Source organism: Corythoichthys intestinalis, chromosome 10 (genome assembly GCF_030265065.1).
Source record: "Corythoichthys intestinalis isolate RoL2023-P3 chromosome 10, ASM3026506v1, whole genome shotgun sequence".
Lineage (NCBI taxonomy): Eukaryota > Metazoa > Chordata > Actinopteri > Syngnathiformes > Syngnathidae > Corythoichthys > Corythoichthys intestinalis.
In genome coordinates, this window is record NC_080404.1 from 51,371,043 (window position 1) to 51,391,587 (window position 20,545).

Below are 20,545 nucleotides of genomic sequence, written 5' to 3' on the forward strand. Positions count from 1 at the left end.
AAAAGGGTGGCTACCAGGGTTAAAGTAAAAGGACACTCAAAATAAATATTGGCCGGCTTTCACTCGCTGGTGTGACCCCCCTCCCCCCAAACGAACTCGTCAGCGGGGTGTGGGGGTCGGAGGGCCGGTGGGGGAATACGGTAAAATAAATCAAATGTTTCTCGTTGTCAACATCGTCATATGCTATTGTTTTGCCATAGCTGGATTACCTCATTACTATTCATCCTTCACACAACCGCTGGAAACGGATCCATGCAGGCGACTGGGAGATTAGGATTTTTAGACACGCGATGGTCCTCATGGGAAACGCAGTCTTCCTTAAGCCAAAACACTACCACTTTTGTCCAACTGCGTCGCTAAAATCGACCAAAACTGAAAAGTTACCGAGTGTTGCTTCAAAAGAAATTTGCAGTTTGTTATAAACCAAGCCATTTGTAAATCCGTCAATAATTCCTTCTTAATTCAATCAATTACCATCTGAATATGTATTACCTATGTTATTCTGTCGCCAAACCCTATTTCTAGGAATTTAAGTAGTCTCTTTCTGTTGCTGCTTTTTTCTAACTGAATACGACCGTTTTTTTTTCTCAACAGGCAATTTAAATTCCTCATTTGTATGACCTCTTAATTTTTTGAATAGCTTTTTGAATAGCTTGTAGTAATTTCCTTCCAGTAAACTCTCATATGTAATGAAATAAAGTTCATAGGATCTTCATAAGTTTTTCATCCGCCATTGCGCAACATCTTACCCAACCTTAAATCTATACATACAAATGCATACAATTTAGAAACCAACAATATTAATAATTCATGACGATATGAAGTAGTTCAATTTGCAGGAATATTAACATTTCATTCTCGTAATAATTCATTCAAAAGAAATGAAGTTTGTAGAAAGTGTTTATTCAAACCCATCTTAAATAACATTTTGTCCCATCTTTTGTAACAGCTTCAGAGATAATTAGGCCTCCATCATGTAAATATATAAATAATATTTTTTCTATGTACAAATAATATTTGGAAACACATCAACCATTATTTTCGAACACGTGCTGTTAAAGCCCACCGTGGAAGTACTCTCATAATATCACTGCATGTTGTAAGCAGCTACTAATCACAAAGTACTCCAATCTTGTAATTTTCCACATATTATATGCCACCTTCAAGCATTAATTCCAACTATATAACACTGTTCTGTAGTCTTTGAATCTCACAGATGGAGAAAAAGGAAATTAAAACACTTTGAGCTTTTCGTGGTAAACCCTGTTTTCCACCCCCCAACAGAAAAAAAAAAACTTTCCATTTATTTCAAGTGAGTAATTGGATACAACATGTGTTTCAATAGCTACAGTGCATCTTAACACGGTCCACAAAACTTTAAACAAACCGACCTTTGCTGTAAGTCAACACCCGCTGCTAAAAATAAGCCATGACTGGTTGGTGATGACACTTTCTCTTTGGCACCCAAAGGTAAAATCCCATAGCAAGAGGATCCTTGGTTATACTCAATAAATAATCTTTGACTTGCAGCGGTATTATCTTTTTCTATCAAAGGATATTTTCTTCAACATAAAATGCATTCCCAGCTGGCACATTCGAAATTATTATTGCAACACATGTAAATCAAATGTTTGCAGGTAGTGTTGTTTTGTAAATCACTGTTGGAATCTGTATCAATTTGCACTGAATCAGTCAATGTATTGGGACAGCCAGCGGAATCCTTCGCCGTAACCTTGTCTTTTCAGGACGCTGCACATAAAAATCTCAATTGGCCTCAAATTCAGCTCCTTCCTGGACACATTGCCCTAAAAGGGAAACACAAAACCTCTTTTATAAGGGTAGGAAATTCCCTTAAATTGCATTTCTTCTGTGTCAGTGCCATTTATATGCTTGACATGTGAAAAATAAATAAATAAAAGGCTGAATGAACTAAAAGGAAAAAAAAAAAACTTCTGTGTAGACGAAACTTATGGATATATTGATGCAAATGGTACTTACTACAGCGCCCTCCATAATTATTGGCACCACTGTTTAAGAAGTGTTTTTTAGCTTCTAATTTTTTTTTTAATTCAAATAATATGGGACCTTAATGGAAAAAAAGAGAAAAATCCAACCTTCAATACAAGTGCATTTATTCAGTGGGGAAAAAATTCCACATAAAGAAATAATTACTTGACATCAAAAAATGTGTGTCACAATTATTAACACAATACTTTGTACAACCCCCTTTTCCCAACAAAACAGTACCTAATCTTCTATAATGTTTCACAAGCTTGATTTTGTGTCTGGTGAACCATTTCTGTGCAGATTTGGCCATATGTTTAGGGTCATTGTCTTGCTGAAAGACCCAGTAACGACCTATCTTCAGCTTTCGGGCAGAGGGCAACAGATTTTGATTTAAAATGTCCGGTATTTCAAAGCATTCATGATGCCATGCACCCGAACAAGGTTCCCAGGGCCTTTGGAAGCGAAACAGCCCCATAGCATCACTGACCCACCGCCATACTTCACAGTAGGTATGAGGTGCATGCCAGACCCACTGAGAGTGTTTGTTGCCAAACGAGAAGTTGTTCAGCTTTACAAACAGCAGACAAGGCAATTGTGCTTTTTGAAGCTTTGTACCTCCTTCACTTCTGACCATTTGTAAAGCGTTAACACACATATGTATACTTATGTTAAAAAACGACACGCATTTTAATAGTAAAACACTTGACACGGAACAATTGTTGTCCAAATGTCCATCTAGTCTGATCAATATGTAAATTTATAAGATTAAATCAGCCTAACAAAAGTCCGCTAGCTTAAAATTTTCATAGTTGATCGCTCACATATAACTCCACAAAATGTAGCTCTAAACATAATTATAAATGCATACACAAATATATATTAGCTAAAACAACTTACAGCTATATGTGGGCCAAACCAGAGCACAGCTATCCTGTACCCATGTCAGAAGTCTGAGTCTGCTCCTCTGTCATACAAGGCAGCCGTTCCGCCAGACCCAACGCTGCCACCAGAGGGCAGCGTATCCTCCATTATTAAAACACTTTTGGACATTTTGGATAGTTATTTTGAAATTTAGAAGTACGTAAAGGGTTAATTCTGACTCACGCGGAAATTCAGGTTATGTAACCAGCGTAGGAATGAAACTATTCGTAACCCGGGGACTACCTGTAGTGAAAAAAAAAATCTTTGCTGGATGTTAATGTCACACGTCGTTCACCTTTCCAGTCGTGTGTCCCTGCAGACCAAATATCCCTCGAAGCGCATCCTCGCTGATGGCTTCCGGTCGATCGATTTTGTTTCCCAGGATGAGAACCGGCACATTTGAGATCGTATCATCTGTCAAAAGAGCCTGAACACAGAAGAAGAAAAGTCACGTATGTGTATGACTATGAACACGTGACAAAGGCCAGGAAATGTAACATTCACACTCACATCCAGCTCCACTTTGGCTTCAGCTAGTCGCTCGCGATCGGCACAGTCCACCATGTAGACGATACCGTTTATGGCTGGGAGGTAGTTTTTCCAGATGCGTCGTGCTAGCATAAATTTGAAACCATCAAACAAAAAGCTGATTCATGAAGGTTGTCGCGCGATCAAAAAGTTTTTTTTCCCCTTACCTTGTGTGTGACCCCCCAGGTCAAATGTGGTAAAGGTCATTCCAGCAATGGTCAGCTCCTCAGATGCTGAGGAAAGACATGAACCAATGCATGAGAGTGTCGACATTGGGATGTACTCATATGGATGGACAATTGGTAGATGGTTTATAGATTAATTCGATTAGATACATTTGGTGTTGACTTAGACAAACTGAGACAGTGTAGTTTGATCTTGACAAATTACATTCACATATACAGTGGGGCAAATAAGTATTTAGTCAACTGCTAATTGTGCAAGTTCTCCCACTTGAAAATATTAGAGAGGCCTGTAATTGTCAACATGGGTAAACCTCAACCATGACAGACAGAATGTGGAAAAAAAACCAGAAAACCACATTGTTTGATTTTTAAAGAATTTATTTGCAAATCATGGTGGAAAATAAGTATTTGGTCAACACCAAACGTTCATCTCAATACTTTGTTATATACCCTCTGTTGGCAATAACGGAGGCCAAACGTTTTCTGTAACTCTTCTCAAGCTTTTTACACACTGCTGCTGGTATTTTGGCCCATTCCTCCATGCAGATCTCCTCTGGAGCAGTGATGTTTTGGGGCTGTCGTTGGGCAACACGGACTTTCAACTCCCTCCACAGATTTTCTATGGGGTTGAGATCTGGAGACTGGCTAGGCCACTCCAGGACCTTGAAATGCTTCTTACGAAGCCACTCCTTTGTTGCCCTGGCTGCGTGTTTGGGATCATTGTCATGCTGAAAGACCCAGCCACGTCTCATCTTCAATGCCCTTGCTGATTGAAGGAGATTTTCACTCAAAATCTCTTGATACATGTCTCCATTCATTCTTTCCTTTACACAGACCAGTCGTCCTGGTCCCTTTGCAGAAAAACAGCCCTAAAGCATGATGTTTCCACCCCCATGCTTCACAGTGGGAATGGTGTTCTTCGGCTGCAATACAGTATTGTTTCTCCTACAAACACGAGAACCTGTGTTTCTGCCCAAAAATTCTATTTTGGTTTCATCTCACCATAACACATTCTCCCAGTCCTCTTCTGGATGCTCTCTAGCGAACTGCAGATGGGCCTGGACGTGTACTGGCTTCAGCAGGGGGACACGTCTGGCAGTGCAGGATTTGAGTCCCTGGCGGCGCATTGTGTTACTGATAGTAGCCATTGTTACTCTGGTCCCAGCTCTCTGTAGGCCATTCACTAGGTTCCCCCGTGTGGTTCTGGGATTTTTGCTCACTGTTCTTGTTATCATTTTGACGCCACGGGGTGAGATCTTGCATGGAGCCCCAGATCGAGGGAGATTATCAGTGGTCTTGTATGTCTTCCATTGTCTAATAATTGCTCCCACAGTTGATTTCTTGACACCAAGCGTTTTACCTATTGCAGATTCAGTCTTCCCAGCCTGGTGCAAGTCTACAATTTTGTCTCTGGTGTCTTTCGACAGCTCTTTGGTCTTGGCCATAGTGGAGTTTGGAGTGTGACTGACTGAGATTTTGGACAGGTGTCTTTTATACCGATAATGAGTTAAAACAGGTGCCAATAATACAGTAATAATAATATATATATATATATATATTAGGGCTGTCAAAATTATCGCGTTAACAGGCGTTAATTAATTTCTTAAATTAATCACGTTAAAATATTTGACGCAATTAACGCAGATGCCCCGCTCAGGGAGTTTTAAATGACAGTACACATTGAAACGCTCACTTGTTGTGTTTTATGGAGTTTTGCCGCCCTCTGCTGGCACTTGGGTGCGACTGATTTTATAGACATCCATGAGCATTGAGTAAGTAATTATTGACATCAACAATGGCGGGCTACTAGTTTATTTTTTGATTGAAAATTTTACAAATTTTATTATAACAAAAACATTAAGAGGGGTTTTAATATAACATTTCTCTAACTTGTACTAACATTTTTCTATTAAGAACTACAAGTCTTTCTATCCATGGATCGCTTTAACAGAATGTTAATAATGTTAGTGCCATCTTGTTGATTTATTGTTATAATAAACAAATAGTCCTTATGTACCTTATGTTAAATGTATATATCCATCTTGTGTCTTATCTTTCCATTCCAACAATAATTTACAGAAAAATATGGCATATTTTATAGATGGTTTGAATTGCGATTAATTGCGATTAATTACGATTAATTAATTTTTAAGCTGTAATTAACTCGATTAAAAATTTTAATCGTTTGACAGCCCTAATATATATATATATATATATATATATATATATATATATATATATATATATATATATATTATTAGAGAAAAAATATTTTTTAAAAATATTTTTTTCTTTGAATTTTTTTTTTTTTTTTTTTTTTTAAATAGAATCAACTTTTTAGGGGGATTGAATGATTTAGACGCAGATGTCCTAATCATAATATGGCCCAAATACAAAAAGGATTGCTTCAATCAAACAAAACATTTTCAATGAAAAATTAAGTGTTCAAATTTTTCAATCTCAAATATTTTTTCGCATTGAAAAACTTTTTTCTATGATTGAAATTTTTTTTTTTTGATTGAAATGATTTTTCTTTTTGAAAATCTATATTTATTTTTTTGATTGAATAACAGAGAAAAACGTCTCAGCCAAAATGTGACCCAAACACAAATCAACATTACTTCAATCAAAAAGTTGTTTCAATCCCCCCCCCAAAAAAACTTGACTTAAATCAATTTAAAAAAATAAATAAATAAAAATTAATCAAAGAAAAATAGCTTTCACATGCAGTTTCTTTTGAGTTTCAAATTTATTTGTGCATTCAAACACATTTTTTTGATGAAGTGACTTTTTTTTTTAGCTAAAAATATATATTTTTATTCAAGCATTTTTTTTTTTTTTTAATTGAAGCAACATTTTTGATTAAATAATAAAGACACAAATCTACCTCCGTATGGCTCCATCCAGGGGATACCATTTTTGACTGGGGTAACTACATTGGCACGACACCGGCGGGCGTACCAAATTAAATGGATGACGATCTTAAAAGTATTGCCTAAGCAGCCTGATTTAGATTTCCCCTCAAGAATGATGGAAACAAAAAACGCTCATTGTCAACATATTAATATATTCTTGTGAGTTAATTTTATTGCTGACACTGCATTTTGGGGTCATCAACATGTTGTGCCCCCCCTGCCCCAAAAGTCAAACTCCGCCTATGGTTACAATTAGATTATTCCACAATAAACATAAAATTTGAGTTGATCATAATGTAAAAAACTAAGAATAGAGTCAAGAATAAAAGTTAATACACTTGTGTAAAGCTGGGATTAGTGCTGCAACGAGAAATTGAGTTAGTAAAGTAATTTGATTAGAAAAAAGTTTCGAATCAATTGTTGCTGCTTCAAGTATTCGTTTAATTACAGTGGCATTGTAATGGTTTGTTTTGAAAGTGTTTGCATTGCGTTTTATTCATCTGGGTTGATACGCTGCCTTCTAGTGGCAACAGTGAATATGACATAACTCATTTAACATGGCTGAATCCAGCTGCATCCTGTTAAGACCAACACAAGGCAAGATTTTGTTTGCGCTAATGTTTTTTTATGCATTCGTAATTCAGTTTATTAATATATTTAGTCGTTTTTAGTGGGAATACGTGTTTGAACGATTTGGCAAAAGCATTGTGAAAAAAAGCTAGCATTTTGTAGCATTTAAGCTAGCGGAGTTTTGCTATGCAAGTTAGCCAATTGTTCTTTTGTTGTACTTAAATTTTCTTTTTTTTTTTTAATACCGTTTGAGACTAAGTTTAGGTATTTTAATTTATTTTTCAATGAAAGTGCAATTCTACATCGTTTGAAGAAATACTCGGGAATTTTATTTTGTATATGATTTAATGCTCTTTTGAAAGTACAATCTTAGCAAGCCTTCGTTTCAGATCTACTAAATTTCCTAGTCCGATTACTGGAACTACCTATATTAATCGACTACTAAAATAATCGATAACTGCTGCCCGAGCTGGGATACACATATACAGTATGGGTCCATCTTGGCCAATTGGATGCCAGGAATGTTAGGCAATAACCAGTGGCAGAGCAGCTATAAGTATGTTACGTTTAGTAAACTCTGGAACTGCGAGTATCAGCCATACTGTATTTTTGCCTTTCTTATCCTGAAATTCATTTCTTAATAAGAGGCTATATTTGCATGTTGAGGCGTGTCTTAACCTGAAAATTTTGTATGTAGAGACATTTGTAAGTAGAGGTACCACTGTATTGTTTTCTTTGGCTATGTGAAGACAGAACATTTATTAAAAAAGATTCATTCCCATCTTACATCATAAAAAAAAAAGTTTGTTTCTACTCTTGCGCTTTCGTTAGAGCAGTTGACCATCATAAACAGCATTGTTATACATCTTTAATGAGCCCTTTTACACATGTGTGGCATGTCTATTCTCTGTCTCATTTTAAATGCAAAACTTGAACAGTTTGAGTTATTTATTGTACAAGTTCCAAATGATATTTACCATTTACCATTACCATATTAAAAGAAGTTACCCTAATTTTCGTACTATAAGGCACACCTGACTATAAGCCGCCACCCACCAAATTTGGCATGAAAACAGCATTTGTTCAAAGATAAGCCGAACTTGACTATAAGACGCAGCAGTCCTGTATTATGTATTATTGTTATCTATGTATTATAGGATATTTACACAAAAAAATATATTAACTGGTAAAACTTTATTTGACAACGGCATTATACGACTGTTATAAGACCAAATTAACCACCATGAAGCTTTGAAGCAATTGGCTTCATTGCTTGGCCATCACTGCTCCCTTGGGGGAGACAGTCAACCTCTACTGCCACCTGCTGTCAACACTGCTGCTGTCCAACATGCCTCCATGCATGCATTGCAGTGCTAAATATGTAAACAACAATCAAAATTCATATTTTTGGGTAATTATTTCTTCAGTTACTGTTCCAGTTGTTTCATTAATTGCTAGTTATGGTATTTGGTAACACTTTTTTGACAGTGGCGCCATAAGACTGACATAATTATGACATGACACTGTCATGAGCATTAATGAATGCTTATAACAGATGTAATTTAGTGTCATCCGGCAAATGATCTCACTTTTGAATGGATGTAAAACATCTGAGCTGGACATAAATGGAGTTAGTGACATAATTTGCCGGATGACACTTCATGACAATTTGCCGGATGACACTTCATGACATCTGTTATAAGCATTTAGTAATGATAGATAGATAGATAGATAGATAGATAGATAGATAGATAGATAGATAGATAGATAGATAGATAGATAGATAGATAGAATCATCTCATAATCATGGCAGTCTTATGACGCCACTGTCAAATAAAGCGTTACCTATTCATCCAAAGCCACAGAATTCCCAATGAGGGAAAAAAGTAACGGCTTATAGTCCAAAAATTACGGTAATTGTTTTTGCGACAATGAGCAAGTTGGATTTATCTGCTTTTGACAAAAATGAAATGTAAATTTACAATTTTTTTTAATTTTTTTAATAATAATCGTTAGATACCTACATTTTTTAGGTCATTGTTACATAATCGAACCACTCAACTTTAGTTTCACAGGTACTGCCTTAAGTTTGTAGTAAACAAAAACAAAAAAACTGAGTATCTGTTTTGCAAATGAACTCTTCATACATAGATGAGTAAAAGGATAGATTGATGATAGACCAACAGGCAGAGAGACAGACAGGATAGCTACAGTACTTGGGTGCAGAGTGGGTACGTGCTGGCCCAGCCTGTCATCTCTGAGCATGTGCAGTAATGTCGTTTTGCCAGCATTGTCCAATCCAAGGAACACCAACTTGCCAGTCTTCTTGTACAATCCTGTATACCATGAATAGAAACGTGTATTACATCACTAGATCAAATCAGTCATGTATTGCGCTAACTCGTTTTATGATTACTGATTTGTATGATGAATACAATAGAAACTCCAAAATTAGAGCACTGATTACCAGTTTCAAGGTATACCATGATATGAAAATGTCATGGTTTCAAAACCGCAAAAATTTTCCGTCATAACGTCCCGAAGGTATTAGCTATGTTTTATGTCTCAAAAATGCAGGGAGAAATCCCTCGCTTGCACCTATAAGGCTCAACCCTTATGGAGGTAGATTTGTGTCTTTATTATACAATCGAAAAAAAAAAAAGTTGCTTCAATCAAATAAAAAGTTGCTTCAATCAAAATATATATTTTCAATCGAAGAAAAAGTAACTTCAATCAAAAAAAATGTGTTTGAATGCAAAAATAAATTTGAGGAGGAAGTTGAAAGTCCGTGTTGCCCAACGACAGCCCCAAAACATCACTGCTCTAGAGGAGATCTACATGGAGGAATGGGCCAAAATACCAGCAACAGTGTGTGAAAAGCTTGTGAAGAGTTCCAGAAAACGTTTGGCCTCCGTTATTGCCAACAAAGGGTACATAACAAAGTATTGAGATGAACTTTCGGTATTGACAAAATACTTATTTTCCACCATGATTTGCAAATAAATTCTTTAAAAATCAAACAATGTGATTTTCTGTTATTTTTTTCCACATTCTGTCTCTCAGGGTTGAGGTTTACCCATGTTGACAATTACAGGTCTCGCTAATATTTTCAAGTGAAAGAACTAGCACAATTAGTGGTTGACTAAATACTTATTTGCCCCACTGTATACTCATCCTCCCGCTGCAAATGTAATGGTGTGTGCCCAGTTTTACTGTGATGAATGAATCTTTTTACGACCCAAAGTCAACAGACCTAAATGTGTTCGAAGTCAGAGGTTCCACTTCATAAAATGGAATTATTAACAGTATTTTTTTTTTTTTTACAATACCTAGAAGTTGTAAGACGCCATTCAAGCCTCTGTAGATCCAGTCAAAAATAAAAGACATGGTGCTGGGCTACCTGTAATGCAGACAAACATATTGTAAACACGCAATGTTTAAAAATAAATAAAACGAGATTCAACTCCTCAACTGCAGCTAACTGTGTTGCAAATCTCCAAGTTTCTCCTTGAGCCTGAATAATTCTGCTGGTATGCCTAAGCTTATAATAAGATTCTGTTTCATTCATTTATTTTAAATATTAGTCTATTTATTCCATTCTATCAACAACAGCTTTTTTATGAGTTTGAGTTAGTTTTCCTTCTCAGAAAGATACACACCGATCTTCCTGGACTATTTTTATTATGACAAGTTGTGGCAAGGATACTTGATCTCAACACTTCTCGGTCACGCTGACACACATACACACAGCTGTCACACTGTATGCGACTCAATGAGTGTAATGCACGGCATAAATGACTTACTTTACTTTCAGATATTCTGAAATTGCATATTGTTTACCGTTAAGACACCCATATTATGCGTATTGTAGGCTAACAGTGGGCTATCAAGTTGGATTTTTCTTTTTAACTTGTTTTGGATACACTGAGACTAAACTACAGTTAACTCAACATGAACAGTTTTCTATTGTTAGTGAGTGAATACAACTACTTTTAAGCACAGTAATTTCAAGACAACAACATTTAGCCGCCATAAAAGTAACAAAAAAAGAATAATTCAACGTAAACACGGGCAGAAATGTCTGGAAAGATGGACTAAGGTACTAGTACGGTCGCAGAAAAAGACACACTTGTGAGAAGTTGAGCTAGCTGGTTAAAGTTAATCAATAACTACCATGTTCCAACCTGTTTATGATCACACCGTACGCAGTCAGTCCCGTCGGCTGTAAAGCACTATCCAAGTTTGACATTTCACCGGAAGTACGTCATCGCTACATGCCTGTTTTCTGTCCTTGTTTACAACGGATGCTGTTGACCACATTGATTAAAAGTTAAAAATGCGGAATGTATAACAGATACATATATAAACAGATTTTAAGTATCAAAATTGTATTATTAGTTGTTATTTTTGTTACAGCTTTCACGTAATGTATTGTCGACATATCGTTTGACGTAAAATGTTTGTTGCTTGTTGAAATTACGTCCAACATAGCTAATAAATAGATTTTCAATGCACGGTTAGCAATAATCAGAGGTGGGTAGACTAGCCAAAAAAAATTCAAGAGTAGTGTTTCTTCAAAAGAATATTACTCAAGTAAAAATAATTCCAAAAAATGCACTCAAGTATAAGTAAAAAAGTATTTAGTGATAAAAAAAAATACAAGTAATCAAGTACTGAGTAACATGGTGAGTAACTGCTTAAAATGTTTGATTTTTTTTTTTTTTTTTTTTTTTAACAATGTTTATTTTTTTCCCCATAGGCAGTTTTGTCGCGGCGGGGAGACAAAAATGTTGATGACCCTAAAACACAATGTCAGCAATAAAATTAACTTATAGTAGCTTAGGGTGACCATATTTTGATTTCTAAAAAAGAGGACACTCAGCCCGGCCTCAAGATACTTGAATTTTACTCGAAGTTCACTCAAAGATGCCTATATCACTTTAATATATTTATAGTGTGCCCCTCACTCTGGATGGAAAAATGCAGTTTGAAAAAAAAAAAAGACTTAAAAAAAAATATACATATATATATACATACATATATATATATATATATATATACATATATATATATATATATATATATACACATACATATATATATATACATACATATATGTATATACATACATACATATATGTATATACATACATACATATATGTATATATATATATATATATATATATATATATATATATATAATATATATATATATATGTATGTATATATAATGCAGCCCCATAGAAATGTAGTCCAGTCAATACACATACACACAGTAGGCTATGCGCCAACTAAACATTTTCATAAATTACTATCACGACAATGGTCCTTGACAAATTGTTATTCCCATTCAATTGATGTTCTCATTCAATGTTCTAGATTGCACACAAACAAAAACCGAAATAAACTGACAAACTATTCAGTCAGCATGTTTCCAGACGTTGCAGTTCAAAACTACGTTTCCCATAATGCCTAGCGTGGTTTAGCTTCCTGATAACTAGCTGAGGCAAAAACCAAACTTTGCTATAAAAGTTTACAATCATCGGCAGCGCGCCGATGCAACACCAAAGTCAAAGCTCCGACAGAAGTCAACAGTTGCCATTATATACGTATTTATCATAAAAAATAAAAATAAAAAAAACTTCAGGCATTGTGGCCAAATCGTCAACCCAGTAGATGGCGGTAATGCCTCATGATAGGGGTAAACTGCCAACAAAAACAAGAACTACTACTTCCCTCCATTCTCGTAGGAGCCATGTCAACTGCTGCCACCCAGCGCTCGGAGGGATTCTCTTCAAATTGGTCCCGTGAAAAATCATAAAAACCGGACATTTTTATGAATTTATAAAACCCGCCTGGACCACGAGGACACTACGTGAAAGTAGGACTTGTCCGGGCAAAAGAGGACATTTGGTCACCCTATAGTAGCTTAGCCCATGCTCGTACATACAGGCATCCCAGCTGTGTGTGTTTGTGCGTGTGCGTGCACGTTTTTCTGTCTTACCTAGTAGTGAAGTAGACGCCACATCCCTTTTTGACTGAATATTCCAGCCAGGACTATTTATAATAATACATTGAAAAGGAGTGGTTTTTTTGTTGATCTTTAGTGGGGCAAACAAATTCCGCTCATCATTTTAGCGAGGCTCTCCGGCAATTCATGGTCAACATCTTCAATCCTTGGTTCTCGCTCAGTAGTTGTTGTCGCTTTTGAAAGCTTAGGTTTGAAATACGTATATCCATCTTGCCTCTTCTCTATTTTTGAGGTGGTGCGGGGGGCTAAGCAAAGCAAATGACTGTCTCTAAGGTGCTAGTCACATGATCTGTTCGAAAAATAATTTTGACCCATAATAAAAATATATTTTATGTTCATTTTATTCATTTTTGTTGTTTGCTTCATTGCTTTACAGCTTTTATAAACAGCATTTTACTGGTAGTCTTAATTTTAAATTCATATATTGGAAAGTCAATTACATGCAATGAAATTTTCGGCCACCGGGGGGGCTCATTCAGCACAAAGTTACAGTATCCATCTGAACTGTTATTATTATATTGTACTATAACATGTTACATAACCAAATCAAGCCAAAGAAATACAACAAACATTGAATTCCACCGAAAGAAAAAAATCTACAGAAATAAAGCGTTTCATTTTTTACTTGCCATTGAGGTTAGAGATTCACGCAATTTCAATTCTCTGTCTGTCCTTGACATGCACGAGTGCCCTGTAGTGGAGAAAACATTCCCGATTATGAAACTAAATGGATCAAATCTCCAGTTTTCCGTGGTCAATTGGTGCCAAACAAAAATTTGGAGAGAGATTAAAATCTGCGCTTTCGAGTCATGTCGACTGCAGTGCTCCATGTCAAATACTTAATTTTTTACGGTAGTTTAAAGACGCCACGTGATTGAACAGGCCGGCGTGATCATAGACCAGCAAGCTTGAGTCTAATTGGTATATTAAAGTCATGTGATTATTATTGCGACATCTCATTGGTGAAACTGGGTGACCCACTGTTGGCGTGCATCTCTGGCAAAAAAATATATATAAAAAAGTTAAATCTAGTATGTAGAATAAAGAAGAAAAATGTAACGACTAGTGTAGCCTAAAGTAGCGGAGTAAGAGTCGCGTTTCTTCGTGACAAATTTATTCGAGTAAAAGTAAAAAGTATGACTAAGTAAACCTACTGTACTCTTAGAAGTACTTTTTTTCTTAAAAGGCTACTCAAGTAAAAGTAACGTAGTGAATTAACGCATTACTACCCACTTCTGGCAATAATATTTAGGTGGTAACACCAAATTGGTAAAAGATCTAAGTTGTAAGGATTTTTCTTTCACATTTTTTTCATTCCATGGAATTAGATCAAACAATTCATGCTTGTAATTGTCAGTTACATTTTATCGCCTAATAACAGCGTCTCTTAACGTTACTCTTCCACAGAAATAAAATATTTGTAATTTTTATTTTTGGTCTTCAGTTTCACACTACTGTATTTTGCTTAACTTATTTATTCCATAAGAATGACCAATAATATAGTACAGTGGTTCTTAACCTTGATAAAGGTACCAAAATCCCACAAGTTTCACATGTGCATCCACTTCGAAATTAGACTTCAAACTCAATACTGCTATATCTAAGCTAGCAAGCTAATGTCTGTTCAAATTTCTTCACATTTGACAGCACGTTTTTTTAAACAGATCAAAATTTGAGTCCACGCTGCCCATAGGTCTGTTTTACATCTTAATATCAAGTGAGAGTCACCCCTCCACTGAGCAAAACAGTCTCTGCTACAATCAGATAGAGGACTGGCAATAGAAAGAAATGGAATAAAGCAAGGGTGTCAAACTCATTTTGTTTTGCGGGCCACATTTAGAGCTCATGTGGGCTGGACCAGTGTATTTTGGACCAATCAAGTTAACTCATTGGCTGTCATTGCCGGTACTAGATATACACTATGCAAAATTCGCCACTCCCAGTCAAAATGGATTGGATGTCTAGCGGCATTAGTGGGAGTAGAATATGAGCATTCACAGACAGTATTTCCTGTTAAAGTGAATTGGATGTCTATTGTTGTCAATTAAAGTCAAATAGTTTAGTTTAGGTCACTTCTTTGGTAATTCGGGATACTTACAGTGGGGAGAACAAGTATTTGATACACTGCCAATTTTGCTGGTTTTCCCACTTGCAAGCCATGTAGAGGTCTGTAATTTGTATCATAAGTTCTCTTCAACTGTGAGGGACGGAATCTAATACAAAATCACATTGTATAATTTTTAAATAATAAATTTGTATTTAACTGCAAGAAATAGGTATTTGATAACTTACCAACTAGGAAATATTTCGGCTCTTAGTTCTTTTTTAAGAACCCCTCCTGTTCTCCACTCATTACCGGAAGTAACTGCACCTGTTTGAACTTGTTACCTGTATAAAAGACACCTGTTCACATGCTCAAACAAACAAACTCCAACCTCTCCACAATGGCCAAGACCAAAGAGCTGTGTAAGGACATCAGGGATAAAATAATAGACCTGCACAAGGCTGGGATGGGCTACAGGAAAATAAGCGAGCAGCTTGGTGAGAAGGTAACAACTGTTGGGGCGATTATTAGAAAATGGAAGAAGTTCAAGTTGACGGTCAATCTGCCTCGTTCTGGGGCTCCATGCAAGATCTCACCTCGTTGGGCATCACTGATCATGAGGAAGGTGAGGGATCAGCCCAGAACTACACGGCAGGACCTGGTCAATGACCTGAAGAGAGCTGGAACCACAGTTTCGAAGAAAACCATCGGAAGCACATTACGCCGTCATAGATTAAAATCCTACAGCGCACGCACGGTCCCGCTGCTGAAGCCAGTGCATGTCCAGACAAGTCTGAAGTTTGCCACTGATCATCTGGATGATCCAGAGGAGCAATGGGAGAAGGTCATGTGGTCGGATAAGACCAAAATTGAACTTTTTGGTCTAAACTCGGCTCGTCGTGTTTGGAGGGAAAAAGAAGGATGAGTAAAACCCCAAGAACACCATTCCAACCGTGAAACATGGAGGAGGAAACATCATTTTTGGGGGGTGCTTCTCTGCCAAGGGTACAGGACGACTGCACTGTATTGAGGGGAGGATGGATGGGGCTATGTGGGGGACGGGCCATCTTGGCTGACAACCTCCTTCCTTCAGTGAGAGCCCTGAAGATGGGTCGTGGCTGGGTCTTCCAGCATGACAGCAACCCAAAGCACACAGCCATGGCAACTAAAGAGTGGCTCCGTAAGAAGCATCTTAAGGTCCTGGAGTGACCTATCCAGTCACCAGATCTGAACCCGATAGAAAATCTATGGAGGGAGCTGAAAGTCCGTGTTGCCCGGCAGCAGCCCCGAAACCTGAAGGCTCTGGAGAAGATCTGCATGGAGGAGTGGGCCAAAATCCCTGCTGCAGTGAGTGCAAACCTTGTCAAGGACTACAGGAAACGTTTGGTATCTGTAATAGCAAACAAAGGTTTCTGTACCAAATATTAAGTTCGGTTTTTGTGATGTATCAAATACTTATTTCATGCAATTAAATGCAAATTTATTATTTAAAAATCATGTGATTTTCTGTTTTTTTGTATTAGATTCTATCCCTCACAGTTGAAGAGAACTTATGATACAAATTACAGACCTCTACATGCTTTGCAAGTGGGAAAACCAGCAAAATCGGCAGTGTATCAAATACTTATTCTCCCCACTGTATTACTATGCTACCAAGGGTGTTGATACAAACCACTTTTGTTAGGATCATCTGACCCTAATCAGCATATCTTTTGTGAGCACTATGGTCCTCATTAGCCATTTCCACTCACACTCGCAAAACCACACGGTTGGATTGCTCCAATTAGCATCTTGAGTGTTTGCAAGGCAGGGGTGCATTGGCTGATTAGGGGAAGGGTAAACTGGTGTTATTCTAGCTGGTCTGTTGTCACTTTCAAGCCCAGAAGACATGTTGTGGCGAAAAAGCCACCATAAAATAGACCAACCTACTGACAGGATGTAACTTTTCTTTTTAAGTGTTTACTTGTCCCTTCAACTCTTCCAGTTTTATCCTCTGTGTAAACCAAATGGAACATACTAGTCAGGTTTTTTTTTTTTTTTTTTTTTTAACTTCATGCATGGAACCATACTGTGGCCAAACTTACAATATGTCTCACATATACTGTATGTGTGTGTGTGTAAACTGTATGGAGACAGAAAAGTGCCATTGGATGGTTGTCTGAGGCAATGAACACCTTTAGTGGTCATTTTCTATCCCCATTCCGAATAGGCTTGTCCAGTTGGACAAAACAGTTGTTGCTTGTCGGACAGTGGACCGCTCATGCGGGCAATCGGGCGGACAAGCTTTTTACATTTTCCAAAAGCTGCAGTTTGCCTACACTGCAATTCTGTCAGATAATGCTCAATTCCTCCCAGCAAATGAATAATTCCTGTATATTTTGAGGCATTTCCATGTTATTTCCTGTTGTTTTCAGGTCATTTCCTGGTTTTGGTGCATGTTTGGGTCACTTTCTCGTGACAGTATTAGCAGCCATTGACTGGGAGGGGGCAAGTGAACATGTGTGACTGCAGACACATAAGTGACCCAAGTACAGTACTGCACTCGATCATTAACCCCCCCCCCACACAAATCTCCAGTTTTACAGCGCAAGTGTCAAAATAAAATCATGTGACTCACTATGTACGTACATTTAACACAAATCACATAAATGTAAATAAGGGGCAAACCTGTCCAAAACCTGGTCTAAAATGTCAGTTTGTATAGATTTAGTCAGCGTATGAAAATAGGGTCCTGCGTCTACTTGCCGAACCGCTGACACTTACTCACTTAACCCAGGTTAAGAACCCATGTTATAGTAGTATCAGTGCTTTGACTTTAAAAGTCAAAGAAGTTCAGATTTATGGTAAAGGGGTGAATTTAAAAATGTTGGTTCAAGCTAGTGTGAGTATTTTTCACTCAACCGCAAAGGCATTTTTACATACAGTATGTCATATAATACAGGCATACACACAGTACTGTTTATGCAGCGTCACACTTCGGCAAAATTGTATTTTTTAATAGTGAACACTGGGTGGCACCACCACATCATCACCAAATTATGTTTTTGTGTGGCTATGTAAAAAAATACAACCTACATTTCATCCAGAGTACTTTATTAAAGCAGTTCAGTTCTTTATTAAAGCAGTTCAGTGTGTCTTACGTTACGATCTCTCGATACATGTTAACAAGTGTATTAGCTGTGTAAGTTTTAACCCTCCACCACGTGTCGGGAAAGCCTTTGATAAATAAGGGAAAAATTAAAATATATTCCTCATCACGATAATCTCTAGTCACTATCGCAAATGTCTTTAAGGAGGACACCTAACAACCTGCCATGTCTCATTTCATTTCTGCAAATGTTCCTGTCATCTTCAAGCAAGCTAGATGACACATGAAAACATCCGCTTTGTTCTCCTATGTAGTCCGGTTGTAGATTACTTCTTGTCGAAGTAAAACCATTTATCGACTGCCAAGACAAAAAAACAGCACATTAAACTCAATTCGAAAATTCAAGGAAATAAACCCAAACATTGTTTAAACGCACTACCTGTTGATGGGATGGGCTCCTTCTTTTCACTATTGCATGCCTAATAATACAGAGAAGACGGATACAAAACTGAGTACATGCACAATGCCGTGTTTTAATCGTAAATGTTTGACTTACATCACCAACAGCTGCTTTTGCGTCTCCCACCGAGCAGCAGAAGGGACTGTCACTGGATGAGATGCATGTGTTTTTGCTGTATTTTTTTAAGGGGGAAAAAAATGTGAGTCAACACAACCAAAGCGTTTTACAAAATAATATTACATAACAATATAGCTACCAATTTAATTCGCCACAATCTGACTGCTGGCAAATCAGAGCTTTCCAGAAGTTGTGAGTGCTCTTAATGACATCAATTGCAAATTCCTGAAAACATAACACACCAGTTTAGCTTCTAATGCAGTTAATTGGAACAAAAAAAATTGATAGCAGAGACTACAGGCTGTACGTATGCTGTATGTAACAAAGGAAATGTAAAACGAGAACTTTTTGTATGAGGGGAGACCATTATGTACACAGACAAAGATTTTCAGATAATATTTTGTGGCCCAATTCTACCTGACAGCGAATGCAGCAAGAAACACTTTGCATGCTATATGACGTGCTGCCTTTTGGTTTTCAGTACTGTATACTGTGTGAGACTGAACAACAGCATCTATAAACTGAGGAAATTATTGCTACTCCCCCTTTTCTCACCAGGCACACACCCTCGAAGGAAAGTGTTCAGTTGGTGAGTTGACACAACCAGTGACTACCGTAATTTTCCGACCATAAGCCGCTACTTTTTTCACATCATTTTGAATCCTGCGGCTTAAAGTCCTGTGCAGCTTATTTTTTAATTTATTTGGGTTAATAGGTAACACTTTATTTGACATAAGACTGTCATAAGACAGTCATAATTATGACATGACACTATCATGGGCATTACTAAATGCTTATGACAAATGTCATTAAGTGTCAGCCAGCAAATTATGGCACTAACTCCATTTATGTCCAGCTAGGATCTTTTAAATTCATTCAAAAATGAGATAAATTGTCGGATGACACTGAATGACATCTGTTATGAGCATTCATTAATAGGGTTGTTCCGATCATGTTTTTTTGCTCCCGATCCGATTCCGATCGTTTTAGTATCTGCCGATCCCGATATTTCCCGATCTGATCACTTTTTTTTTTGCTCCCGATTCAATTCCAATTATTCCCGATAATCTTTTCCGATCATATACATTTTGGCAATGCATTAAGAAAAAAATGAATAAAACTCGGACGAAAATATACATTCAACATACAGTACATAAGTACTGTATTTGTTTATTATGACAATAAATCCTCAAGATGGCATTTACATTATTAACATTCTTTCTGTGAGAGGGATCCACGGATAGAAAGACGTGTGACTTTGTATATTGTGACTAAATATTGCGATCTAGTGTATTTGTTGAGCTTTCAGTAAATGATACTGAAGGCCATGCCCAAATGCATGATGGGAAGTGGAACCATGACAAGTGGAACCATGACTGTGCGTAGTTCTACCAATTCATATATCTTCTCTGCGATGGGATATAACATAAGGTGTCATAAGGTGTTAAGAAAAAGATCAATTGCTATCTTGCTTCCCCACATTGCTTCCCATATTTCTAATCGTAGGGAGGGGGATTGTGAGGCTTTAGCCAATTAAAATAAGGCTCCAAAGGCTGCCAAAATTCACTCTACTCATTTTACGCTGCCTTTTAGCTCTCTATATAGAGTGCGACAATGCGTGAGTGGGTCGTGCAGGGCATGCATTAATTGCGTTAAATATTTTAACGTGATGCATTTT

General features: G+C 37.1%; 2 protein-coding genes across 3 annotated transcripts in view; both read right to left on the reverse strand.

The window, feature by feature from the left end:
* Positions 1-159: 159 nt before the first annotated feature.
* Positions 160-11,386, reverse strand: sar1ab (secretion associated, Ras related GTPase 1Ab). Of its 2 annotated transcripts, none has more exons than XM_057847769.1 (7): positions 11,300-11,373; positions 10,456-10,526; positions 9,343-9,462; positions 3,624-3,689; positions 3,439-3,542; positions 3,224-3,355; positions 160-1,805 (listed from the first exon to the last, which is right to left on the reverse strand). In XM_057847769.1, exons 2-7 carry the CDS (start codon positions 10,511-10,513, stop codon positions 1,689-1,691), a joined length of 597 nt encoding a protein of 198 aa, XP_057703752.1. In that variant the 5' UTR covers positions 10,514-10,526; positions 11,300-11,373; the 3' UTR covers positions 160-1,688. The 2 variants fall into 2 exon arrangements, with proteins under 2 accessions (XP_057703752.1, XP_057703751.1); XM_057847768.1 differs by having other exon boundaries at positions 162-1,805; positions 11,311-11,386.
* A 6,875-nt stretch (positions 11,387-18,261) lies between these two features.
* The window catches only part of ppa1b (inorganic pyrophosphatase 1b), a 106,628-nt gene continuing 104,344 nt past the window's right edge, over positions 18,262-20,545 (reverse strand). Inside the window, exons 8-11 of the mRNA XM_057847767.1 lie at positions 19,007-19,092; positions 18,847-18,922; positions 18,730-18,769; positions 18,262-18,648 (exon numbers count right to left, since the gene is read on the reverse strand). Of these exons, the coding sequence (XP_057703750.1) occupies positions 18,617-18,648; positions 18,730-18,769; positions 18,847-18,922; positions 19,007-19,092 (234 nt within the window). The 3' untranslated portion in view covers positions 18,262-18,616. The remainder of the gene's footprint in view (positions 18,649-18,729; positions 18,770-18,846; positions 18,923-19,006; positions 19,093-20,545) is intronic.

Excerpts from the sequence above, each read along its gene's own strand:
- sar1ab (XM_057847769.1), bottom strand. The coding sequence starts at position 10,513 with ATGTCTTTTATTTTTGACTGGATCTACAGAGGCTTGAATGGCGTCTTA. Across the intron at positions 9,463-10,455 it reads TGGCGTCTTACAACTTCTAG|GATTGTACAAGAAGACTGGC; the intron begins GTATTGTAAAAA and ends CATGGTATACAG. Across the intron at positions 1,806-3,223 it reads AGGGACACACGACTGGAAAG|GGCAATGTGTCCAGGAAGGA; the intron begins GTGAACGACGTG and ends TTTCCCTTTTAG.